The sequence below is a fragment of the Varanus komodoensis genome, unplaced genomic scaffold (genome assembly GCF_004798865.1).
Source record: "Varanus komodoensis strain SLA01 unplaced genomic scaffold, ASM479886v1 scaffold1, whole genome shotgun sequence".
NCBI classification, from domain to species: Eukaryota; Metazoa; Chordata; class Lepidosauria; order Squamata; family Varanidae; genus Varanus; species Varanus komodoensis.
In genome coordinates, this window is record NW_025335268.1 from 1,342,706 (window position 1) to 1,367,578 (window position 24,873).

At 40.5% G+C, this 24,873-nt stretch overlaps 1 protein-coding gene across 6 annotated transcripts in view; it reads left to right on the top strand.

The window, feature by feature from the left end:
* The window catches only part of PROX1 (prospero homeobox 1), a 78,936-nt gene that overhangs the window by 33,428 nt on the left and 20,635 nt on the right, over positions 1-24,873 (top strand). The window contains exon 6 of one of the 6 annotated variants that reach the window (XM_044425168.1): positions 598-19,056. The exons of the other annotated variants lie outside the window; for them this stretch is intronic. Coding sequence (XP_044281103.1) covers positions 598-645 — 48 coding nt within the window. The 3' untranslated portion in view covers positions 646-19,056. Of the gene's footprint in view, positions 1-597; positions 19,057-24,873 lie in introns of those variants that run through there. 6 annotated transcript variants of the gene reach the window in all.

The window sequence follows — 24,873 nt, forward strand, 5'->3', positions numbered from 1 at the left end:
GTTCAGCTCGGGTCTCGTGAGTGTAAAGTAGACACTTCATATATCTATACTCAAAGCTTTCTTTGTACCACCCTTCCTTTCAAAGAAGATTTGGGGGGATGATTCGCATTAGATGAAGTCAGCATGGGAGACAAAAGTTAAACCCACTCCACTCCCGTGTCATGCCGTTAATAATATTGCATCTTTCTGAAATGCTTTTGGTGGGAAAGAGGCAGGATAATGTTTGAAAACCCACTCACAGATGTCATGCATCCTTCCCACATAGGTCTCACTTGAGTGATCCCTCCATCGTTTTTTCCATGGTATGGATCATACCAGCAGAGCCTCTACATGTGTATGTGCTTGTGCATGTATATCTAAGTTCTCATTACAGGATGTAGATGCATTATGGGAGATTACATAAGGCTCAGATTGGCTTAACTCGCTGAATTCATACATCTGGACCATATGTGGCTGTCTGGTTGTTGTTATTAAAGGTGGACTACTTGTGGCCACCCAGATGTTTTCCCAATCCTTTGCATTACCTCTGGCTAATGAACATTGTAGGCCAAATCATCTGGAGAAGCTCTATGAATTTTTGACTGCGTTGTTTTGTAGAATTTGCAATCCTATGGTCAGCTTTTATTATGGAAGGCAGACGAATAAGCCTTTGGACTTCTGAAAAGATGGCAAAGGGATTTGACAAAGGAGGAGGAATAGACCTGTCAGATGGACATGGACATGGCTGAAGAAGCCCCAAGCCCACTAGAATTCCGTCTTTCAGCCTTCACTAACCTGGTTTTCCATGTGTGTTGGCTTACAACTTGCATTAATTATAGGAGTTTGGCCTTTGGCCACACCTCCCACCTGTCCTTTAAGCACTGCTAATTTCAGTGAAGCCGTGATTTAGGATTTCAGCCTAGGAGAAACTACTGACCTGTTTTAAAATTCATTTATCTGCATTTCTTGTATTGCATTTCTTGCTTTCTCTCAAGTAAAAATTAGGGTGTCACCAGAACCTGGTTCAGTCTTCTGAATTTTCAGTGAGCGGTGCTATGCATTACTTTCAAGGCCAATTCAACCATTAGGCAGAATAAGGTGGCCACTTCTGGTGTCAGGGGACTGCAAAGGTTGCAACTGTGTTTGCCTCTGTTGAAGGGCAGTGCTGTGTGTTCCAGTCAATCTGCCAGGCCCCCCCTGGCTCAGCTAGCCTGCTGCCCAGTTGGAGTGGAGGGTGCTCTCCCCTGCTGGGCAGGGAACTCATATTGAAGTGCCAGCCTAATCATTCTGTGCACATGGAATGGGAAAGAAAGAATCTTGTCCTTCACTTCAGATATCAAAAAAATCCCCTGATTACTCTGTTAAGTGTGGCTGCCATGCAGATTTTCAGAGCTCAGTACAACTCTGTAATGTCTGCTTGTAAACATGGTACTCTGGTTGCAGTCTGACCCCCTGCCATGAGCAATTACTTGGTTAATCTCACTAAAATTTAAACAACTTTAGATTTAAAGTAAGCATTACCGACTTCCAAATGAAACTGTCTGGGATGTACATGACTTCAGAAAGCTGCTAGCTGTGTTTGCATGCCACTAAAGCTGGGAATCCTGGCTTTAATGCTATAAGATGAGCGAGATGTACGCTGCATTCAAACCCAATGGTTTACAGCAGTCATCAAGCTAGAATCATGAATCAACAGCAAATCCTAGTTTAACATTGGCTCATAATCCTGGCTTGTTTGAATACAATAAGTCATAGCTCCAAGTACAGAAATAAAGCTGAACTATCCATGCCTGAATTGTTTACCTTCTTTAGCAATTAGGGGGAGCAAAGCAGGAGCTGACAGTCTATATACATGAACATACAGGTCATACACATTGTGGTTTAATACATCAGACTTACTGGATTAAAGCAATCTATGAACATTGTTATTGACTTCTGTGGAGCTGCAGAATTTAGAAGAGAAATTCTATAACTCCTGACAAAGTCTGTGTCTCTCTAAAGCAGGGATCTCAGACTCAACTTACCTGGGGGCTGCTGGAAGTAGAGTCTGGGTGAGGCTGGGCCGCATCAAGTATTCCACCACCGTGGTGGTGGTGGGCCGCTCATCCCGCGTCGCTCCCGGAGGCCGGCCTGGGCGCCGCTAGCGCTTTGAAGGCCGCAGGGCCCCTACCCCATGCCCCGCCGTCCCGGAAATTGGCCCGTGGGCTGCGAGTTTGAGACCCCTGATCTAAAGTAATGTATATTCCAGTCAATTTTCTTTTGAAATTGGTATTTCTATATTTTTTAGTAATCATAATACATATGATTTAGCACTAATAATGAAATTTCAGCTGCTGTTCCTTATACTCATGCTGTTCCTTACATACTATTTTGCTTCGAGTCTGCAAGTCACAATGATCTGTCTAGAGCCTGTAGAGCTTTTAAGAGCTTTCTTTTTTCTTGACTAGCATAAGTAGGGAAAATGAAAAGCCCCATTTCTGAGGTACAGCCTTACAATGCATATAAGCAACTACCAGTAGAATAAATGAGAGAAAATTATTGTTGTGAAATTCGCTTAACTGGTTGTGGCTCCCATTTCAAACATCCCCAGAATACACCTGCCAACGAAATTGTTTGGTTCATGATATAAAAGCTGCATAAAACTGTGTGTTGAACTGTTGAGTCACTTTGTCTTGAATGTTTTTGTGAAAGACACCTTTAGAATCAGACTGCACATTTCAGGTGAGAATATTGGACCGTGGTGCATTCTCCCACACCTGCTACTAAAGGCTAAAAAGATTATTTTAAAGTACTCAGTTCAAAAATGGGGACATCATTGTTAGGCTGTTTCCTTCCGATCTTTTGCATAGCCATCACATTTAAATGAGTTTGATGCAGCTGCATTAGAGTAATAATAGGCCTTTAATTTGCACTTTGTTGTCATGAATCCTTGCCTGTGTAATATATACTGAAATTCTTGTTCAGTGGTTACATATGCTAGTTTTAAGGCATTTGACAGCAGGCTCTTTTTCCCCTCATGCAATTTCCCCCCTCCCCCCCCAAGACTTAATTCCTGTGATCTGCAACAGAGAATCATGAACCATGCATATTGCAATCTGAGAATAATAAATTACTATTGCTAAATCAATTAATTATTGACGATATCGACATATAGAAAGATTGCAGAGTGGCAGTCTTTGTAGTTCTTTGCTCCTATAATTCTGGATAATATACAAGCATGTTGAGAGAGATCACAGCTGTCTCATGGCATTTTAAATAATATTGATTTTTTTAAAGTCTGAAAACATTGTTCATTAAAATAATAATCTTGTCCTTGCCTCATTCTGTGTTTCTCATTAATTTAGCTGTAGAAGTAGTGCAGGCATAGAGTGGTGGTGCTCAAAAACACACATTGCAAATTCCCTTTTAGTTGTTACTATTTAATCAAAATCTTCCTCAGCTCAACCAGGCACAACATTAGACGGTCTCCCCTGTAAAACATAGCTTGTAAAATTTTTAAGTTTGAGAATGATTGCATTTTGATATTTATCCCACTTGGATTCAAGGTGTTCAGCACTGAAATGAGATAGCTCCAAAATCAGGTATAGTCTATTTGATTTAATAGCATTAGATTTAATAGCTCCTCTGCCTTTTTTAATTTTTTTGTCATTGGGTTACATTAAAGCACAGCAAGATCAAGTTTTAAACTTCCTTACTCAACAGCTCTATTAGTTATAATGCACCATGACCTCTCTCAACATTCTTAAAGAAAAAGATACAGTGTAATGTCACTTTACTTTGCTTATTGTTCTTTGTTGAGGTGAACAAAGCATTTTCTGCAGTGGTTATAGCACATAATTATGCAGCTTTCAATAGTGGTGTCTTGGCACATATCAAAGTTCAGAAGAGCCTTTAGAAAAAAAAAGATGTTTTGTGGCAGCCTAGTGAGGGTCTCATCTTTCCTTCAGAAAATAGTTCAAGGCTCTTCTGTCAGGCTTCCCTACTTGGAGCTTTTTCTCCTCCTGCTTCATAAAGTTTAAAGGGGATTCAGTGGAGTTCTGTGATCTGTTTCCTTTGAAAGATTGTTCCTTTGCACAGAGAGGTCCTTTGACTTCAAGAGTTCACAGATTCATGTCTTTAGGTATCATATGTCTGACCTTATCAGTTACTCTATTTAATGTAGGAGAAAAAGTCTCAAACTCTTTTGTGTTTGTCTGTTTTTCTGCCTCTGTGAAGTGATTTGGTGAAGAAGAGAAAGAAAAGGACCATCCCTTTTAACACGCCACTGTGAGGCCGTTTCTGACTGTAACCTACCCTGTAGCTTTTCTGGGCTGGGTGGTGGGTGGAATTGTCCGTATGTTTTGTGTATGGATAATTTCACAGCGATAATAGCATTATACAAGGCCAGGCACACATTAAAACACATTTTTGTTCTCCCCCCTGCACCCCGCCCCTACATGATCTATTGGCTATTTTGGTGGCTGCCACAGTGGTCTCCAACAGGCACTACCATTTAACAAACACGAAGCACGAAGCGCTGGAGTGCTGGGCCAGCAGTAGGCTTTCCCTTGCTTCGACCTACCCCAAAGGCTTTGATAATTAATTGTCCTTCAGAGATGAGGAAAGTTCAGAGACAGTGTGTGCAGCAATGTCTATTGTCTGACCTTCAGTTCTCCTTCCTTCAGCTTCCTTTCTTCACACCACAAAGGGTTAGCAATGGGAGCAGGGAGCAAGGGCTCCTTCTAACGACTGTGGGAGACGGTTGTTGCGTTCGGTGGGAACTTAGCATTGCATTTCTGCTATCTGCGGATTAAATGGGCTCAGAAAGTTCTGACAAGCCTTTTCAGTACTCCCTCCTTTAATTTCACATACGCTCTAACAGCGCTATTCTACAAACCCTTCAGAAACTTTTAATAGCTCCCCTTACTCTCCCCAACTATGAAAACACAAAAAAGCTGTAACTATGTAAAACATTCAGATTTTCAATCCTGCAGCCATTTGTGAGGGAATACTTAGCCTTAACTTCTGAGTAAGCCTGCATAGGATTGTACTGTTACCATCTTATTTTTGCCAACACTTCCTACCATGTATGAGAGACAGCAGGGACAGGGTGGGGGGTTCATTATCCCCAAATAAGGATCACAATAACCCAGGGGAAAAGTTATGTTAAGACACTGCTGATAAATACTGGGGTATTTCTAGGATTTAAATTTTTGCATGCAACAATAATTGTCATCAGGATGTGAGGGAAAATATATATATGGGAAACACTAATAGAATATTATTTAACATTTTAATAATAGCTATGTAAAGATATACTCTGCTTGACTTTTAGTTCACAGATATAATGGTAGTACTAATTTCTAAATTTGAGAATCCTTCACTTTTATGTACAAGTGCCATGGCTAAAGAAAGGCAAATATTTCTGCCTGAGGTAAATTGCCTGAGGTAAATCATTGTTTTAACAGTGTTACAAATATGAAAAAACAAGCATGGCATACTTTGCTAGTTCATTGAAAGCTTGACTCGGACTTTTCTCAGGCATCCCACCAGAGAGGGCATGCTAAATTCATTTCAAATTTCTTTTTGGTGAATCAACGGCTACTCAAAATTGTATGGCCGTCCATGTTGCTGGCGAGTTGGGAGTATAAGTGCTTAGTTGATTCTAGGGACCCAACTGGCTAGAATTGGAGTGGTTCAATACAACAAAACCAAGCCACACTCCTGGGCAGGCCACACATGTGACTTGCTTGCCTCTGTACTGCTGTTGTGCCCGAAAGAGGATGAAGCACGTCGTGGCTCTGGAGCTGCCATCTCCTTCATTTAGGAACTATTTTATTTGTTTAATACACGTCTATACCACCCAATAACCAGTGCCCTCTGGGTGGATTCTGACAATTGTGGATGAGTCAATGAATATGGCTGAAGTGCCATGCTGGATCAGACCCGAGGGCCATCTAGACAAACACCCCGTACACACAATGGCAAACCAGCTGCATCCCTCGAGTGGGCTGAGTGCAAGACTTCCTCCTGCCCAAGCTCCTCAGCAACTGAGGCAGGTCCATACAACACACTGGGCTAAGACAGCCCAGTGGTACAAACCTAAACAAATCAACACATTAAGGTAGCTTTTTTTTTTTTTTAATAGACAATGTCCTAAATAACATGGTTTCCCTTCAAGCAGTTGGCTGATAAAACCATCTATGGTAAATACTTGTCATTTCAGGCTCCATGAGAAATGTGTGCCTAATTAAAATTGTAATAGCCTAATAATATCTATCAAAGAGCAAAGAAGCTAGAGTTTGCTGAGCAGATTATTAATATTGTTTTACCTTCTGTGATTAATTTAGAATCCTCTGTGGCATAATTATTAGACTGTAGAACAACGGAACAGAATGATATACATATTTTGCTGTTTTCCCTGATGATATAGCAAGCAAAGATTCAGTCAGAAGATGTAGGGAAAGTATACATGACTCTGCTTATTTAATCAGTACAATATAGAAGTATATTAATATAAAGCAATTTGGGTGGGAGAAATTAAATGATCTACTGGACAAGGCTTCCATTAAACCCATTTTGTTTTGTTCTGAGTTTTTAAGTGACATTTTAAATGGTTTGTTAAAGCTCATATGATCACAGTATTAGGAAAATAGCTGTGAAAAGTGCCACTACCCCTGTGCATTACAGCTGCAGTCCTATATTCATTCACAGATTTCTAAACAGCTTTTCAGAACTTTACAAGGGTAACCCATAGACTGTTATGGGATTTACTTTTGAGTAGACCTATCAGTAAACCAGTTTAATCACCAAGCTACAGGGTTTATGTATTGTGATCATGATTAACTTATTATGCAAGGCATTTTGCAACAGGTTTATTGTTGGGGGCCTTAAAAAAAACTGTGGGTGAAGCAGGCGCAGCTTGCAGAATGAGGCAAAAGAGATCATAAAAATTTAAAGTTATTCTGATGAATTTTTCATTAGACACAGTTGAAAAGGGCCACTGGTAAAGCAAAGAGCTTTGCTTGGAGTCTCTTTTGGAAGATGCTGCCTTGCAGTAGTTAGATACACGAGCAGGCTGTTTTGGATTCACAGTTGTGTTGACAGCGAGTGCCCCAACAAACTCTCTAGGAGCCGGGGCCATCAGCTGTGCCTCAAGCAAGCGTCAGGAAAAACTGTTTGCATGTTAATAAAGCTGTTGGGGTTCTATTTCTTGATATCAAACCCTACCCCAGGGAGAACTGTTATTGAGTTGTATAATTATAACAATATTTAGTAAGTGTCCTGTATAAATAGTGAATATTTCGCCTATCTTTCCCCATAATCCTTACATCAACAATACCAGTATTATTCCTATATTAAGATGACAGACTTGGGCTGAGATAGCCTAAGGATGCCCAATCTGGGTGCAAGAACCACGATTTCTGAGTACCTTACAAAGCCAGGTGGGCACTTGGCCTCATTTCATGCAGGTGAGGGTAGCCCCACAGCATGATGGAAAAAAGAGAGGGAGTGGAAAGAGTCCTCAGGGAAGCCTTGCAGAGTGGGGGAAAGAAAGAATAGTGGGGGGAGGCAAGAGAAGGAGGCACCACCCACTTTTGGCTGTGGCCCCGCCCACTGCCACCACGCCATGTTTACTGCCAGCATGCAGCCTTTGACACATTAGCTCCAAGGAAATGCAGCTTTCAGCAGCAGAAGGAAAAAGGGCTGCCCTAATTTTAGGGTTGCACTGCGAATGACCCAATCCTTCAACTGGGAGTTTGACTCACCATTCATTTTCTTAACTACTGTGGTACACAAATTGCTCTTACTCTTTAAAGCACCCTTTTTATCCATTGGCAAGTATATCCTCTTTAATCTGAGGGTGAATAATGCAAAGTACTCTTAAGTCCCATTGCCCAGTGCATGGTTCATTTTTTCTCTTGGAAATCTGCACCCCTTATAAATCCCGGACATGGATCCATATTACATATAATTAAGTTACAGTTGCCCAAAGCATGCTGCATTGTTGTTGTGTCTAACATGCATCCATCTTTTTTCCCCTGGCCATTTCTGAAGAATGACATTGTGTTTTATTTGTTAAAATCCTGCTCCGAATCAATACTTTGGCGGTTATTTCAACAGCAGCAGTATATGAGGGAATCTTAGCTATGTGGAAGATTTAGCAATTATTGATCAATGCTTTGCTCCCTTTCTCTGCTTCCCCCACTCACCACCTCCAACCCTGCCATTCTTCAAAGAAGAATTTGGCAAACACTGTAGAGCTCTCCTGACATTTCCCTATGCGGGCAGCGAGAAGCAAGGGGAATTAAGAAATCGGCAAGAGGACCGAGGCAAAACCCCACATTTCTCATGGTGCTGGTTTTCCCAGCTGAAGATTTCTTTTGCTAGCCCTTCATGCTATGCTTCCAACTTCTCTCGAACGGCTTCTCAGTGGCAGCAGTCATGAGGGTTGGGTATTTCTTCCCAAGTGTGTACTAGATGCCTCTAAAGACTCTTATTTATTCCCTCCCATGTCACCTTGTGTACAGTCTGGCCTGTGACACTGATGGTGATTATGTCATTATGTTGCTCTGGGGGCTTTGGCACATCTGCAGCGCTGATGCACATCTTCTTTGTTACACTGGCGTACATCCCATATTGCAAATGCTTCATTAGCCTTACTGCCTGCCTGCCTTGCCAGACAAGAATGCCCAAACCCAGGCTTCTCTTCGTTGTGTTCTTTTGTGTACTATGATGAGCCTTTATTCCTCTTCCCAGTTCTTCCCTGTTTTCCTGAACTCCAGATGTCCAGAGTTCACAAGTTCCCTTAAAAGGATTGTGGAGAAAAGTAGGGGAGGAGGCAACATAGATGTTAACCTCTTCTAACCCACTCTGGATCTTTTCCCTCACAACACGTACAGTGTTTCCCGTCCCCTTTTTAAGGAAGGAGAGACATCTTCATTTTGAAGTAACATGAGTGCAATGTACAAAAATGTATGTGGCCGCAATGGCCTCAGTGTGTGGAATGTGGCCCTTCTTCGCTTCATCAAGTAGTTTGTACAGTCTCCTAAGAAACTGAGTTTTCAACAGAAAAAATAGAGGAATTTCTAGCTCTTGAGGATGTGGCAGGAATCTCAGTATGGATACTTTCTCTGAAGTGCTTTGCAAGTGGCTGATTAGGTCTTGAACAGGCAATGAGCAGTCCTTTCCTCTTGGCAGGCTTCAATTTTCTGGTGTCCCCATTTATCTGGAACTGTAGAAATAAGATATGAAGGACAGCAAACATCAGTGATATGTGAGGTGTGACACAACTTTGTTTCATGTATTTGTGCTTGCACTGGGAGAGAAATTGGTTCAGTGCATGTTTTAATGAAAACTTTCCTAATTGTACACTTTTGAAGCAGCTCAACACAAACTGAAATTGTTATCCTTCAAAACAATTTGCATTCTCTGAACTTTGCAAGAGTTGTCCAGTCAAAACAATGATGAAAATCCATATTGCAAAGAACTTGCAAATGTTTATATTACCGAAAATCATAAAAATCATACTTCCATGCCAAGATAAATGTTCAAAGTTCAAGATGAACCATATTTAAAAATTAGGAAAATGCAAAACTGAGAGAAACCAGAACAGACAGATTCATTCAACCCTGGTTCACATCTATGATGTGTCAATCATAGACACATCTATGTCAAAAGATGGTCTGAAACTTGAGGCTTAAAAGGTGCTTAAAGTAATCGTACTTACTAGGCATAGACCACTGCTGCACCCAAGGCCTTGCTGACTCTCAATGGCTATTGCAAGATGTAGAATGGTGGAGGGTTTTGTGCTGGTATTCAGATTTTTAAAACCTTTCCTCCTTTTGAGACAAATATGAGAGACTAACATATCGGAGCTCCAGGGTTGGTGAAGTTTATAGCTTTGTTTTGTGATATGCCTGCAGTGGAAGGACATTCGATCCTGCAGATTTAAGGCCTCCTTGCTTCACCATAGCATGCCCCTTACCTCTCTCACACTGTCTTCAGAGCACTGGCTTTGGCTCGCAGTGGCACAGGATTCCACCACTACAACAAGAAGCCTCCACTAGTGGGACTCCTCTACCTGTGGACCAGGGACCAGCAGGCAGCATCCTAAAGACCGAAAAGTTCAGTGCTTTGGATATGTATGCGACCCAGTTCCTTTTGCAATTCAGCTAATTTTCTACTAGAGTCTTAAATGAGATTCAGGGGAAGAACCAGAGAATGGACCCATCCACTGATGTTGCTTGCCACTTTGTGGATCACCTCTCTGGCTTTAATCTGCACCCCAACTCTACATATATTATCTCCTGATCACTCCCCCCTCCTCTTAGTAATGGGGAAGTTCCAATTCTGGGGTAGAAATGAAATGTGTGCAAATACATATGACAGTGAATGCACACATATTTAAATTACTGCATATTATAAGTGGTGTTATTATTTTTACTACAAAATTCTTTCCACTTCCACCTTGATGCTCAAAGAACCATTTCTCCTGGATTTAAGTACTATCTTTTGCAGATGTATCCTCTGTTTATATAGTGTTATATATACTATATAAAATGCACTGTATGCATATACATACACAGAGAGAGAATCATACACTGCTGAGAACATTTTATACAGCACTGCTTAATTGTGAGCAGGAAAAATGCCATTCATGCAGTTGCTGATTTGTAAAGCTACAATGTGCTTCTACTTCATTTAAGATTTTATATAGTTGCAGTGCTTTACAGTGTATGAAAATTCTATTCTCATCCTTTTTCTATGGAAGGTCTGGGGAACACGTTCTTCCAAATTCCCAGTTGTGCAGCTTCAGAGTGCAGCCTGATGCCATTTCCCCCCATTAGATAGGCTTAGTGACACTATGTTTCTGTCACCACACTTCAGTCGCTTGCACATATGAGCCAAAAAGTATTCTGGTGGTCAATTGATTGGCAATAAAGTGGTGAACTTCCTAGTATACTATGGTTTTTTGGCTGAACTGCTGAATTGCAAGCATCCAGACCACAGTTACTGTAATACGACGCATCCGTAGGTTGGATTTGTATGTAGAGTGAATCAACTGCATTGATGGACTGGAACCCCTCTCCCCCTTCCTACCCATGGCATCCCCTGCATCTCCCTGAAGATACTACACAAAGGATGGGTGGGCTGGTTTGCTTGGATTTAAGGCAGTTTATTACCTTAGAACAGGGGCCCGCTCTATCAAACAATGTTGACTTCTTAGAAAATGACTGTAAGTTATATTTTAGTTTTGTTGTTACTGTCAGTATCATTTATTTCTGGCAAGTACTGAGTTTTCCAGTCCTGGGCATGTTAAGCTGTTTGGTGTGCCTAACAATTAGATTAATGGTGCTATGCCATGCATGTTTATTCAGATGCAAGTTCTATTGCGTTCACTGGATTTACACCCATGTAAGTGTGCACAAGATTGCAGCCTATGCCATGCTTACTTGGGAGTAAATGTCATCGGTTTAAGTGGAACCTATTTCTGAGTAAACATACTTAGGTGTATGCTGTAAATAACTTTAAAAAAGAAGTTTATTCTAAATAAATTCATTGGGCTGATACACGAATAAATCTTGCACTTAATCCTTAATCTTGCATGTAACCCTCCAATTCCTGCAAACTCATTTAACCTACAGGAAATCTATGAACTCAATATTAGAATGGCTTTTTTAGGTGGAGTACATTGGTACACTGATTTGAAATCATAAGTTTTCATGAGATCAGGAAATTTAGTTCTATTGCAGATATTTCATTAAGGTTCCCATTATTTGCAGTGACCAGTGCCAGGTGAAGCTTGAAAGATAGTTTGATCCAGCAGGCTACTTTGGACTTTGTCCTGGACTTAAATTCAGTGGCCAGAGATTCACTGGATACTCTTGTGCAAATAATTATTTCCTTTTTATGAAAAGTAGATACAACAAACTCCAGGTGTTTGCTCACCATTGCAAGCAACCCAGCATGATATCAAGATGTAACAGTTTTGAAAAAAAATGTATTCCCCAGTAATTTATTCTATTTAAGTGTAGCTACTATGGATGTATTACTGTGATACTGAAGAATTGTTCACTTTAAAAATAAAATCAAATTATATGCGTTCATCCATGAGGTATAGCCTGAGCAAAGCTGAGAAGATACCAAGGCCAAGATTCTCCTTGTTCTGTTGGTTTAGTATAGCACTTACTAGTCATTTGTGGAAATGTGCCTTTTTTGTAATAGTGATAATTTAAATAAGAACCAGAACATCCTGTGTGGGTGGAATAATATAGGGATGAGCGAGAAAAACATTGTAGGATTTTGTTTACATTAGTATTTGTGTCATTGCAGTCTTAAAAGCACCTTGACAAAACCAGGATAATGCTTTTTTAATAATCTGTGGGAGTGTGAAAATTAGTCTAGTAGGTTGGTCAAGAGAATGTGACATGACCCATTAGCTCCCAGTTCAGTTCTCAGCTGTGCTATAAACTGGGTAGCCTTTTGCAGGCACTATCCTTCAGAAGCTCCGCACCCTGTCTGTATAATGCAAGATGGTAAAAGTGGTGTGTATTGAAGCTATCAGTATTCCCAAACACATGTATGCACGCATGCGCGCGCGCACACACACACACACACACTCTTCTTGATCAGACGAATGGCCCATCTATCCAATATTCTGTTTCCCCTGTAGGCAAATGCTTCTAGAAAGACCACAAGCAATACAAGAGGGAAACAGAGCACTTGCACTGTTCTTCCTCAGTGAGTAGTAAGCAGAAGAATGGCGTGTGTGTTTCCTCCATTAAAAAAAAATCTTTGCACATAGCTTCCTCCTAGCATGCTAGTTTTCTAAGTTGCAAGTCTTATTTATTATTTACTTATTTATTTGTTAGATTTTTATCCTTCCCCTTTACACAAAATGGTTTTCTGGGTGGGTTACAAGATGCAAGATATAATAACAACACATATATAATAAAATATGTAATATTAAATTAACAAATGTAACAACAGTAAAATCATAACACCTGCAATAAAACCTCACAATAACCTCCAATATCCTCACTTCTGAAACCGATAAGAGTACAATAAACATGCAATAGCACTAAGATGTAGCAAATACCATAAATACCGTAAATTCTTTCTCTTAAAATATCAGGTAAATAAAAAGGTCTACACCTGGTGCTAAAAGGAATAGAGAGGAGGCTCCAGGCAAACCTCTTGGAGGATCTGATTCCAACCTTATGTCTTCTGCCTAACATCTATTGTTCTATGTAAGGGAATCCTTGGTACAAAAGCACACAATTATGTGAATCTTTTATCTTCTGCATTCTGAAGTGATACAGCCTAGAAACATTACTGAAAATAAGGTTCTTGCTCAGGGCCAGTTCAGAGATCAATAGAAGGCCTGATGGGTGTGTTGTCTCTCTGTGCAAGTTCCTTGCGCCTGGTACTCATGGATCAAGAAACGGGTAGGCCGTCTCAGGCAGTTGTTTTCAATAACCCTTACATCTAAAAAAAGAAGCTTCTATGGTGAAACTGCTTATACAATCCTCTTAATGTTGATTTTAATTGCTTTAATTATCTGAAAACAAAATTATTTATTTATTTTTAACTACAAGTTAAAGATTATCCACTAAGTATTAAGTATTGCCTCTTGAGTTCTTGTCCCATTGCTGTTAAAGCACACCTGTTCCTATAATGGACCAGCCATGCTTTAGCTTTTCACTCAGGAATCTTCACGCTGCAGGTGATTTAATGGAAGATTGGTGAGAGACTGAGCTGAATGGTCAGGGTCATTTTCTGCCTCTCCAGCTCATATTGTACAGTCAAAAACTACTGCAAGGGAGGAAGTACCACATCTCTGTCCATCTATTGTACTTGTGATTTAATAGCCAACTATAATATGCCTTATTGCCATGTGGGGCATGTAAGGAATCTTACAGCAGAGAAATGCTTATTAAAGTTCATAAATATAATCTACAGTAATTATATAATGCTCTGTAATGCTCTGTATCCATTTTCACTGTGCTATTTATTGCTTTATCTTTTCTGATAGTATCAGGCATCTAACTATTTCACTCCAGAACTTTTTTTGCTCCAAGAGCCAGGCTGGTTTTTGCTTTAAGAGAGGAGACTGGTCTTGTGACAACAGAATAATCTAAGGAAGAAACTGCCCAAGCTTTGCCTCCTACTGCTGCCCTGCCTTCTGATCTGCCCCAGCCCATTGTGGGGGACCCAAGACCTGGAAAGAGCCTCCCACCATGAGTAGAGCAACCCATGCTTTTCCTGCACATGGAAATGCCAGGCAAAGGTCACCATTGACCAGTATGGCTATTGACATAGCCAGCAAAGGGCTCCCCTCTCGATCACTTTCAGCCATGGCGCTGCTACGTGGATAGGAGAAAAGTTCCAGTGAGGCAGGCATGGGGAATGAGAAAAGAAGGGTTAGAAGAAGACAAGGAACAGCACAGCAAGACTTCCTGAGCAAAACACTGAGAAGCCATTGGAAAATGACGGGGTATAGTTTAGTATTCATCCAGCTGGTACTGTATATTTTCAGCTGAGTTGATCTTTATATCCATGCCCCATATTGCAAATGGCTGAGAAATAACAGTTTGCCTAAGGCCATCCAGCAAGTTAGTAGCTGAGTTGAGACTTTTAACTAGAGACCTCCAAGTTGTGTTGTGCACTAGGAGCTACTATGCAGGCGGGCTGCTGACTCTTGTGTCTGTGGACCACCTCATCCATGACACTGAACTCTACCAATCATGGAGCAGTACAGTTAGCCTGTATAAGGAGCCTTCCTTGTTCTGGTCTATGCCTTTAATAAATTGATTGATTTATCAGGAACCCTGGACATAGGAGTCACCTGCCTTTACTACTACTTAGTACCATTTCTGGGATACAAATGGCTTTTCCTGTGGCTTTTTTCACATATTAGTCCTTTACAGATTACATATAAAGATATACCACCCAGAACAGAATTTCCTTTTTATTCTCTTAGTGTTGTTATGTCTAGGCATAGCTCTTCCCACAAGCTTGCAAACTTGCTTTCTACTTTGGAAGCCATTTGCTAACTACATCTTTAAACCAAGCTTCTTATCCATCTTACTTACCATGCCCTTTACAATCTTGATTAGATGTAAGGTCCTGAGGCAGCAAACATGTAACTTCCCATAGAATATACAAAGTTTAGCACCCAGTGAATTGTTGAATAGCCCTAGCAAGCCCCCGAGCAATTTTATGTCATCTGGATTTTATAAACATAAGCAGGATGAAGATTACATGGTAGGGAGCCAACTAGGTTTCCTTTGGATTTTGTAGACCTGCTGTGATGACTTAGTAGTAATTGGTTCGAGGTGTGGCCCCTTTCTTTCTGTGTCTCGAGGACTGAATTACAGGGTGACCAGCCAGATGGGCAAGAGCTCTGTGAACATCTGTATGCCAAATGACCTGACTCTTCAAGGACTTCCTTAGGTAGGATTCACCCACAGATCTTGTTTATACCTTTTAAAAGCTCAAGCATACCTTTTATCCAAACGAGAAGGCAGGAATTACAGCCTTCTCCCCTGTCTGTGGTAGTAAAAACTCCACTTTGCCTATCACAAGTAGAAAAGTAGGACTTGATGTAGGGCAGCTTTTTCATGTCTTGGACTACAGCTTCCATCGCCCCATCCAGCACTGCTGTTGGCTATGTTGGCTGAGGATGAAGGGAATTTAATGCAGCACAACTGGAAGGCACTAGTTTGGGGAAGGCTGGCACAGGGACTAGTGAAGGTGCAGGGCAGAAAGCTCAGCTAATAATTAACAAAATCCTGTATCTTCTGGCTGCTCTCAGGCATAGTTCTTTGTGTTATACATTTGTGTTCTTTGTTTCAGCTGAATGGTCTGCAGAAAGGGTCACAATAAAATCAACACAATAACATCAAATTGCAATTCAAAACAAAACAGTCACTGGAAAGTAGCAGATAAAACAGTGAAAAGCTTATTTTGATTAAAAAATATTTGAGAAGTAATTCTTAGGGACTGAAGCAAAGATATGGCTAAGAACAGCTGTAGTTCTAAGAAGATCAGAGCTCTTTAACTAATTGAACATTCTGTCTCAATATTGGCCAGCCAGAGTTCAGAGGTAGCTGGATATGGCCTTTGGCTGATGTTTGGAGTTTGAGATATACTACTTCTGAATATGGAGGCTTTATTTTTAGCTATCATATGTAATAGTCACGGATAGACCTAAGTATTTGTATAGTGTGGAAAGTTAACTCAGATAGGTACCCTTTCTAAGATTTTAACTGTCTATTAAATCTGTTGGGCTATTTCAAATGACTCCTGATGTGGATGTGGTAACATTTATAAAATGCTGATTAGAATGCTCAGCACCAAAGTATGACTATAACCATGGATTCTGTACTGTAGTATAATATTCGCAAGCCAGGAGAAGTTCCTATACTTTCTTGAATGCAAAAGAGGGAATGTTGCAAAGGAATCTGAAATGTGCAGCATGTGAAATCTCAGTTTTTAAACTTGAGGCTTGTTGTCACCCACCCCTAGAATCCAGAAATCTAACAAAGTAACAGTTTGTGTAATCTTCCAAGACAACAGGAGTAATTTAAAATTGAAGAATTTAAAAAGATTGAAAAATATATTCCTGAGAACAGTCTTTCCACAATTACAGCACAGTCCCCTGAATTTTTACTCAGATGTAAGTCCTTCTGGAGTTCATTCGCATTTACGTCTTTGTAAAGGGTTTATTGGGCTACAGCCGTAATGATGTGGACTTATTTTCTATGGAATAAAGGCATACCTGAGTGAAAGAAACGCTATGTCATGTGGATATAGCAAACCTTCACCCGGTGCAGATGCCTGGTCCAAGGTTTCCCCAAAACCCCATCCTTGTATTTTGTTTTGAAATGGCTCTTCCCTGTACATGCAAAGACCAACTGAAATGGGTCAGAAAGGCAAACTGGTGTCCTTCAGGATGGCTAATGGACAGGAATTGTGAGCACTGCAGTTGAAGCCACCTGGGCATCAGTTTGCCGGTACCTGCTCCAGTTTGCCTATAGCTGCCAATATCAGCTTCCTCCAAAAGCATCTGAACTTGTGCTAGCTGCCCCCTCCCCCGCTCCCAGCAAGGCTCTGATGAAAATGAGCATATTAGCAAGACAAGCTTTGTTGGAAAGACTCAAAGATGCAACAGAGCTGGAGATTTATGGCCACTTCATTGCCAATATTATCACACAGTCAGAGCAGTGATGTGCTCCCAATTCTTTTCTGTCATATTCCATGTGAAATTGGTGCCTTCAGGGCTCAAGTCATTGTCATGCCTGTTTCATACCTTACAGGACAATACCGTGTTTCATCTCATCACAAGACAGTGAGACAGTATAGGACACCATATGACAATAGCCTGTTTCATCTAGTGCTCACCAGGTGAAGCAGAACTTCCATGGATTGTATTAATCCTGTGGGGATGGCATCTTAACTGCTCTGCAACCTCTAAAGGGGGGAATTAGCCAGTACCAATCTAAACTTCACCAAGAACTTGTTTGACCATGAGAATGGGGCCACAGAACCCTTCTCCCAATTCCAAGTCTTTAGTTTTATACCAACTAGAAAAGACCAGGTCAGGAGTAGCCTTTGCCAAATGTATTGCACCCTACAGTGGACCTGTTTTCATGTCACAGCTGCTCTCTGTGGCTTAATTTACCTGCAGAGCCTGCCATGCCGTACTCTGCTTGAATGTACCATTTTTGTATGACACTTGCAGGTTAATTGGTTAGCTATGAGATATACCAAGAGACTCCCTAATCTGTCTCTCTGGCCCAGTCTAAGTACAAAAACTCAAGTCTGGTCCCTGGTGAAGGATATGGATTCCTTATATTGGACAGCAAGTTGCCTGGCACCTCCATGAAGGGTTGATGCTGTACTATATGCCCAAGTAGACAAAGCTGGAACTTGTCGCCTGCACCAAGCTTGCCCATTAAAGTTTATGTGACATGTGCAAGGCCAGCTACTTCGTCCATCATGAAATCCTGAATAAGAGCTATTTTGTTATGGCATTCACAAGGAGCACCCCTGAAGTGGGCTAGCTCTTGGATTTCTTTCTGCTCTTCCTCTTAATGGGCAATTCCAGCCCCACTGTGTCATAGCTTGCTCTGGCTATGATTGCAGTAATATGGGTATCCCTTTGAATGCCACCTTCCTGGGGCACATCATTATGATTTGGCTCTTGCACTTTGTCCTGTAGAAGTTATCAGCCACTTGCCCTAATGTACCATTCCATGCGTTACGAGGAATTCCTATTGCAGCATCCAAGGAGAAGACTGCCAGTATCCCTCCCCCCTATCCCCGCCACTTCCCAAATCTGTTTACCTCCCATTGACATGACCTTGCAACGTTTAGCTTTGCAACGTGAGCAGCTTTCACCAACCAAAGACCTCTGATCTCAAATCCACAAGAGATCTGAGCTTTTCTGTTTGGCAAGACAACATGTTGCCCACCAGGTCGGCATGAATAAAGATGGCCTGTGTCCGTAAACTCTTTCCTATTAAAAAAATAAAATAAAAGATACTCCCTTGTTAATATTATAACATCTCAAGGCATGGGTACAGCTTGAGCTCTTGACTTTGCTTATTGCTAGATTTAATTTCATGGGAAGTGTGGGAAGCCCCCCAGTCTAACAATTCTACTTTTATATAAAATTGCTCAGTAAACCAGTCCTGATCTAGTCTTATCATATTTAAAGTATGTTTGTCCAGCTTTGTAGTAGGAACAAGCAGACTGTTTGAAGGCCACATAGCTTTCAAACCTTGGTTGCGACACGTTAGCCCCATTTTGAAACCATCTTTATCTGGCCGAGAAAACTAAAATCTGTTTGACCAACTAACTCTCTGGCCAGTTTATCTTGTAATATACCTTTAGCTCACAGAGCTTATTGATTTCTTCAAATTAATGTTTACAGAATGCTACTGAATTTTACTCAATGGGACATTGTTCTTTTGAAGCTTGGTAAAATATGAGACAGAATGTTATTGCTCTTAGTTCTTTTGCTGATGAAACGTTCAGGGTTTTGTGTTTCTTTCTTGCTTTCCTTTTTTTTTTTTTTTTTTTTTTTTTTTTTAAGGGTTTTTTTTTTTTTTTTTTTTTTTTTTTTTTTTTTTTTTGGCTTGTTTTTTTTAAAAGGCTAGCCTTGAACTATAGCTGTTTCCTACAAGTGTGTTTACTCTGGGTACATTAGTAATGTGACACAGAATTGGACTCCAGCAGTATGCTTAGCTTAGAAAATCTCTAGACATAATAGAACTACTACAGTTCTAGAGATGAATCCATATTTCCTTTTTAACATAACATATAGAAGGAGTCCTGCTTCATATATTATGGTTCATCATTATGAAAAGGATCCTTAATGTACCATCTGCTTGTACATCCTCTCTTTGTGTGCAAGGAGATGAGAATGAAAACTTTCACTTTTGAATAAACTCTGAAATCTACTATTTTTAAAAACCTCAATTAACAAGTTGTGCCCTGAAGCTTGTTTTAACCAACCACAGTTAGAAGAAACCACACGGTCCCAAGTTAACTGGACACTTCAGGATATTCACAACCATAAATGGAAGTTTTAAATCTTTTTCCTGTATGTGCAAAACAAAATGATGGGAAGTACAATTTGACTGGCTCCCATAATGCTAAGCCAAGGTTTAGCACTGTATCTAAACTTGAAGAAGGAAAGGCTGTAGTCCAGCATAATTGCATTTAGAAAAGCCTCACATTTTCTACCAGCTGTCTCCTATCCCCATGCAAAAGGTTGTGTGCTGTTCCGTGTTAAGTCTAAATAATGACATTAAGGCCTGATTCAGAGGTAACAGGTCATGGTTTGTAGTCATGAAGCTTTGGCTTGTATGCTTACCCTATTTTCTTGGTAGGCAAGAAAAGGAGATGTAAGTTTCTGTTTGTGATTTGTGGTAAACCAGTTTCCAGTTTTATCCAAGCTCAAGAAACTGTGATTTGTGCAAACTATAGAAGAGCCTGCTAGATAAACTTCAAAGGTTCAGTTAATCTAGTATCCTATATTGCAGATAGGCTAGGATCCTATATCTAGTCTACTATCCTATGTCGCAGTGGCCAGCCAGAAGCCTCCTGGAAGTACACAAGCTGGGAACCATAGTTAAGAAACTAAGATGTCAAACCAGGAACATCATTGAGATGAAACTGCCACTTGTGCTTTACAACAAATCAGGAACTGAAACTTTAAATCTCTTCCCATCATGTGTGTTATTAGAGCGTGCAAGTTTGAGGATTATCCTCATCACAGGAAGCAATTATTGTTGCATCTCCACCTGGTCACACTATCTGAAGTTTCAGATTTGATCTTCTAAGAATCTCATCAGTTGAGCTCTTTGCAAAATACTTCTGTGTTGAGTTGAGGGAAACAAAGGTTACAGTCCAGACCTTGCCTCATATTTAACTCAGTTGGGATTATTTAGAGATAAATCTGGTTGGGTTTGAACTGCAAGTGTAAGAAAGATAAGAACAAGGAGAAGGGATTCAAGAAGTGCCCCAGCATTCTTTTTCACACAGTGACCCGCGATTGCTACCAGGAAGACCACCATGAGGGCCTGCAAGCCGCAGCGCTTTCCCTGCTGCTGTTCCCAGCGTCTGGTCTCTAGGGGATATGCTGCTGTGAACTACCTTTTAGCCACAGTGGTAGTAGCCTGTCCCCGCAGAATCTGCCCATCTTCCATTAGAGCCATCTGCCTCAAGCCAGTTGCCATGGTGTCATCTTGTCGCAATCCCATAAGTTAATCATATTGTTACTTAAATAAGGACTTGGTGTTGTCCATCATGCTTCTGAATTTACTGCTACTTTCACTGGGTCATCATGAGTTCTAGTATGCTTTAAATACAAATGAAACAATATATGAGGTATGGGAAGATTTTCACTCTGTCTACTTCCTCTTGTCCATAGATAATTTTATAAACCTCCATCGTAAGTTTCTCAGTCATAAGTCCCTTCCCCTTAAGCTATTCCTTATCTAAATGTAATAAATCAATGAATCCATGTTTAACCTTTTCCTGTAGCAAAAGTGTTCTAAATCTTTGATTGTTTTAGTTGCCTTTTCTCCTTTCATAGACTTTGTCACTGCCGTGGAACTATCTATTTGAATGTTTTTATGTTGTTGTTGTTGTTGTTGTATTTATGTAGCTACCCCACAACACAAGTTCTCTTGTGTTAAAAAACATTAAATACAATAAGTAATCTGTTAAAATCCATTAAACTACAATATAAAATAAAAAAACTGTTTGAACTAAACACAATTTAAAACAATTAAAACATGGATTTTAAACTGGGGAGTGCAAACTACAAGAGCTAAGTTATTTAAAAAGCCTGAGTGAAGGGGCAAAAGTATTCACCCAGCATGAAAAAGTATATAAAGATGGTACCAGACATGCCGTTGGAAGCTGTTCCATAATTGGGACACCACCACCAAAAAGACCACCCCTCTGGTAGCCAACTGCATTACCTTACTTTGCAGAGCCACCCGGGCCAGGGCTTCTAAAGAAGTTCTTAATGTCTGAATAGGTGCATACAGGGTTTCTTCCCAAAGAACATGGGTGGCACAACTTCCAAAATTGTCACCACTGCTAAATTTTCCATAGTGGTGTTAAGAGTGAGAAAACTCATTTTTATTTATAAGGAGAATTGGGCACTTCAGTTATTCTGGGAATTCAATTCTGCATCCAGGCAAGGTGTATACTCAATGTTCCATGTTTTCTTTCTTTTTTTTTTTTTAATCTGATTTTTTTCTCTTTTTGCCACCACCAGCATGACAAATTCAGGGGCAGGGCTACCAAAACAAAAAAAATCAGGCTGGAGTACTGTTAAAGAAAAAAAATAGCATAACTTAAACAGTGCTAAGCAGAGTCCTTCTCCCTGACATGTTGTTCAGCAATTATTTTTGCAGATTATCTCTACTGTTTCTTTCATTCATTTCCTGATCATCCCTTTTCAGGATGGATAGTGTATTGCTGGTTAAGGTTGCAGAAGAGGAAATGAAAATTAACAAGAGGTGGTCATTTAGGAAACTGTGTTGATACAGTTTTTGAATCTTGAAAAAAATATATATTAGAACAAGGTAATTGTTATCACCCTAACTGCTGTTCATATAGAACACAAAAGCAATTGATTCAGATTAAAGGAAGTAAGATTTAGGCAAATGCTGAAGAAGGCACTGTGTTAAACTCTCTCATGGAAACCAAGAGGACCTAAGTGTTCTTAACAGCCAGATTAGTTTAGCAAAGGAACAAGTTGTTGAGGGAGATACTCAAATTTCCTTCCTAGGAGGCTGTCACAATAAGGTTTGACGCGTATCTGTGCAAGCTGCTTTAAATAAAGTATGTTCTGCCTCGGGGCAAAAGGTTACACCAGATAATCCACTGGTTCCCTTCCAGTTCTGAGATTATATGGGGGGAAAGCAGTAGTTGTTTAAAAGATTTCTCAGACTCTGAGTTAGCATACTGCATAGTAGCCTTCCCCAACCTGGTGCCCTCCATATGCTTTAGACAGCAAATCCCATAATCCCTAACTATTGGTTTCATTTGGTTTGGCATTGTTGCCAAAACATCTGGGGGGCACCAGTTTGGGAAAGCTGCTCTATAAATTGCTCAAGGAGAAAATGTTTGTTTTTTTATTTTCAAATTTTAAGACTGGGAAGCAAACTGTTGAACATTGCTCAGTTTGCAATAACTGAGTCAATCGAGTTTATGAAGAAACAATTTTATTATTATTCATCATATATTTCCACTCTTTTTCCAAGGCAGCTTATATTGATTAAATCCACTTTTATCTTAACAACAACCTTGTGAGATAAGTTAAACTGAAGAACGGTCATTCTCTTATTGAGTCTCATATGCAGGGTTTGAACCCAGGTCACCTTATGTCCACAGGATTATATACTGAATCCCTGAATTCTCGCAGTGTAAGAAAGGGTGGCCAGAGACTCATCCCCAAATTCCCATGGCCTATAGCATAATCTCCTTCATCACAAGAACTGACAAATCATCGCATTCAGTATATTGATTAGGGCCATTTCAACTTGTTGCACTGCCTGAACTTATAGAAAGGGAGCTTTTGTGACATAGTGTAGAATGTCTGCCAACATCAGCAGTTAATTGGATTTTTTTAAATGGGTGTGATTTTGGAACAGTCCCATGCCACTCCTTGCATGTACTAACTGTATGAGCATGAATTCAGTGAGAGGCATGGGTGAAGAAGGCTGACCATCAATGCCAGATCTTGAACAGAACAGCAAGTTCCTTTATGCCAGGTCAGACTCTATCCTGATACTTATTTTAACTGGTAGTGGCTTTGCAGAGTGCCATACAGACATCTTGCCCGTCACTTGCTACCTGACCATATTAAGCCACAATCCTATGTCAGCTCTGCTGGCTGGGGCATGCTGGGAGTTGCAAACCTGCTTAGAGGCATAGGAATGTGGCCTTACTGGGCTTTACCAGTGAGCCATGGTCCCGCCATAGAGCTCAGTCAAGGCTGCTGCTCTCTCTTTACTTTCATTTTTAGTGGTCAGTCCTGCAGACTGGACAGTCAATGGGAGTCCTCATAGCAATTATGGAACCATGACATCCACAGGAGGATGGCTCTAAAAGGGGATTGGACGAATCCATGGGGGAGAAGGCTATTGAAGGCCACAGAGGTTCAGTGTCTGTGTACAGAGGCTGCTGGGAAACATAGGCAGGAAACAGGCACTTATATCCTGCTGTGGGCTTCCTGTGGGCAGCTAGGTGGCAGCTGTGTGAGCAGAATGCTGCACCAGATACACACTTGAGCCAATACGGCATGGCAGTTTTATGTGCACGGTTTCATGTGAGCTTCTCCACACTTTTGGAATCAAAACAATGGGTCAAGGCAGCTAAGGTCATAATTCATGACAGCAAGTCATCATTAAAGAATTGTGCAATGAACAACTGATAAAAGGTAAATGAATATTTCTAAAAGGGCCCTTTTCTGTAAAGAAAAACAGCAACCTTATCTAGATTTTGGAAAAACAAAAATTAATTTGAAAGAAAGAGGTCAGTTTCAGTTCAGCTGTAGATCTGAGAGATGGATTTAGATAACTCACTTTTCCACCAAATACTTTCTTACAGCTTCAGGGTGGGAACCCAAGAACAATACTGTATGAAGCAAGCCCATCTTGTGCTATTCTTTTAGCAAACTTTATAACTTGCTGGAAAAGTGCTGGCTGAACACCCAATGAAGGATGCCTTCATGTGAAGTTCTTCTAAGGGGACACTTTTCTGGAAATATCCAAGCTGATCCCATGAAGCTCTGATGAATGGGGAGTCCTTCAGGTACAGGGCTGTGTTGCCATGAAGCTGTCTGAAAGTCACGCAGTTCAGTTGGGTAATGAAAAGTTTATCAGATGACTGAAGTTCAAGGATTCATTGTAATTCATTTCTTCCTGCTGAAAAGATTATATAGCAGCTTCACACACATTCAAGAGAGACCATCTACACTATTTACCGTAGAAGAGTCCATGATAACTGCACTGGTGAGAAGGGAAAATGAGAAAAGCCACTTTGAGGTTGATCCACAAACCAATTAAACTGGAAAACTTGATTTTAAGATGACTTAATCCCAGTGTGCCTAAATCAGCTTAAATCGGAACACTTGGCTTCAGCAAGCCTGTGAATCAAGGATACGAAAGCTGCATGCACTGATGTTTTGTTCTGGAGGATGCTTATGAGCCACAGAAGGTGCTCCTCTTATTTTTTGCAAAAGAGGACAGAGCATTTATGCTCACTTGGAAGGGAAAAAGAGGTCTCACCTTACCTCTTTACCTAATATTGAATGTGAGGGGTTACTAAAGCTGCCAAGTTTATGTGTTTTAAGTCCACTTTGTCTGTAGTACAAGTCCC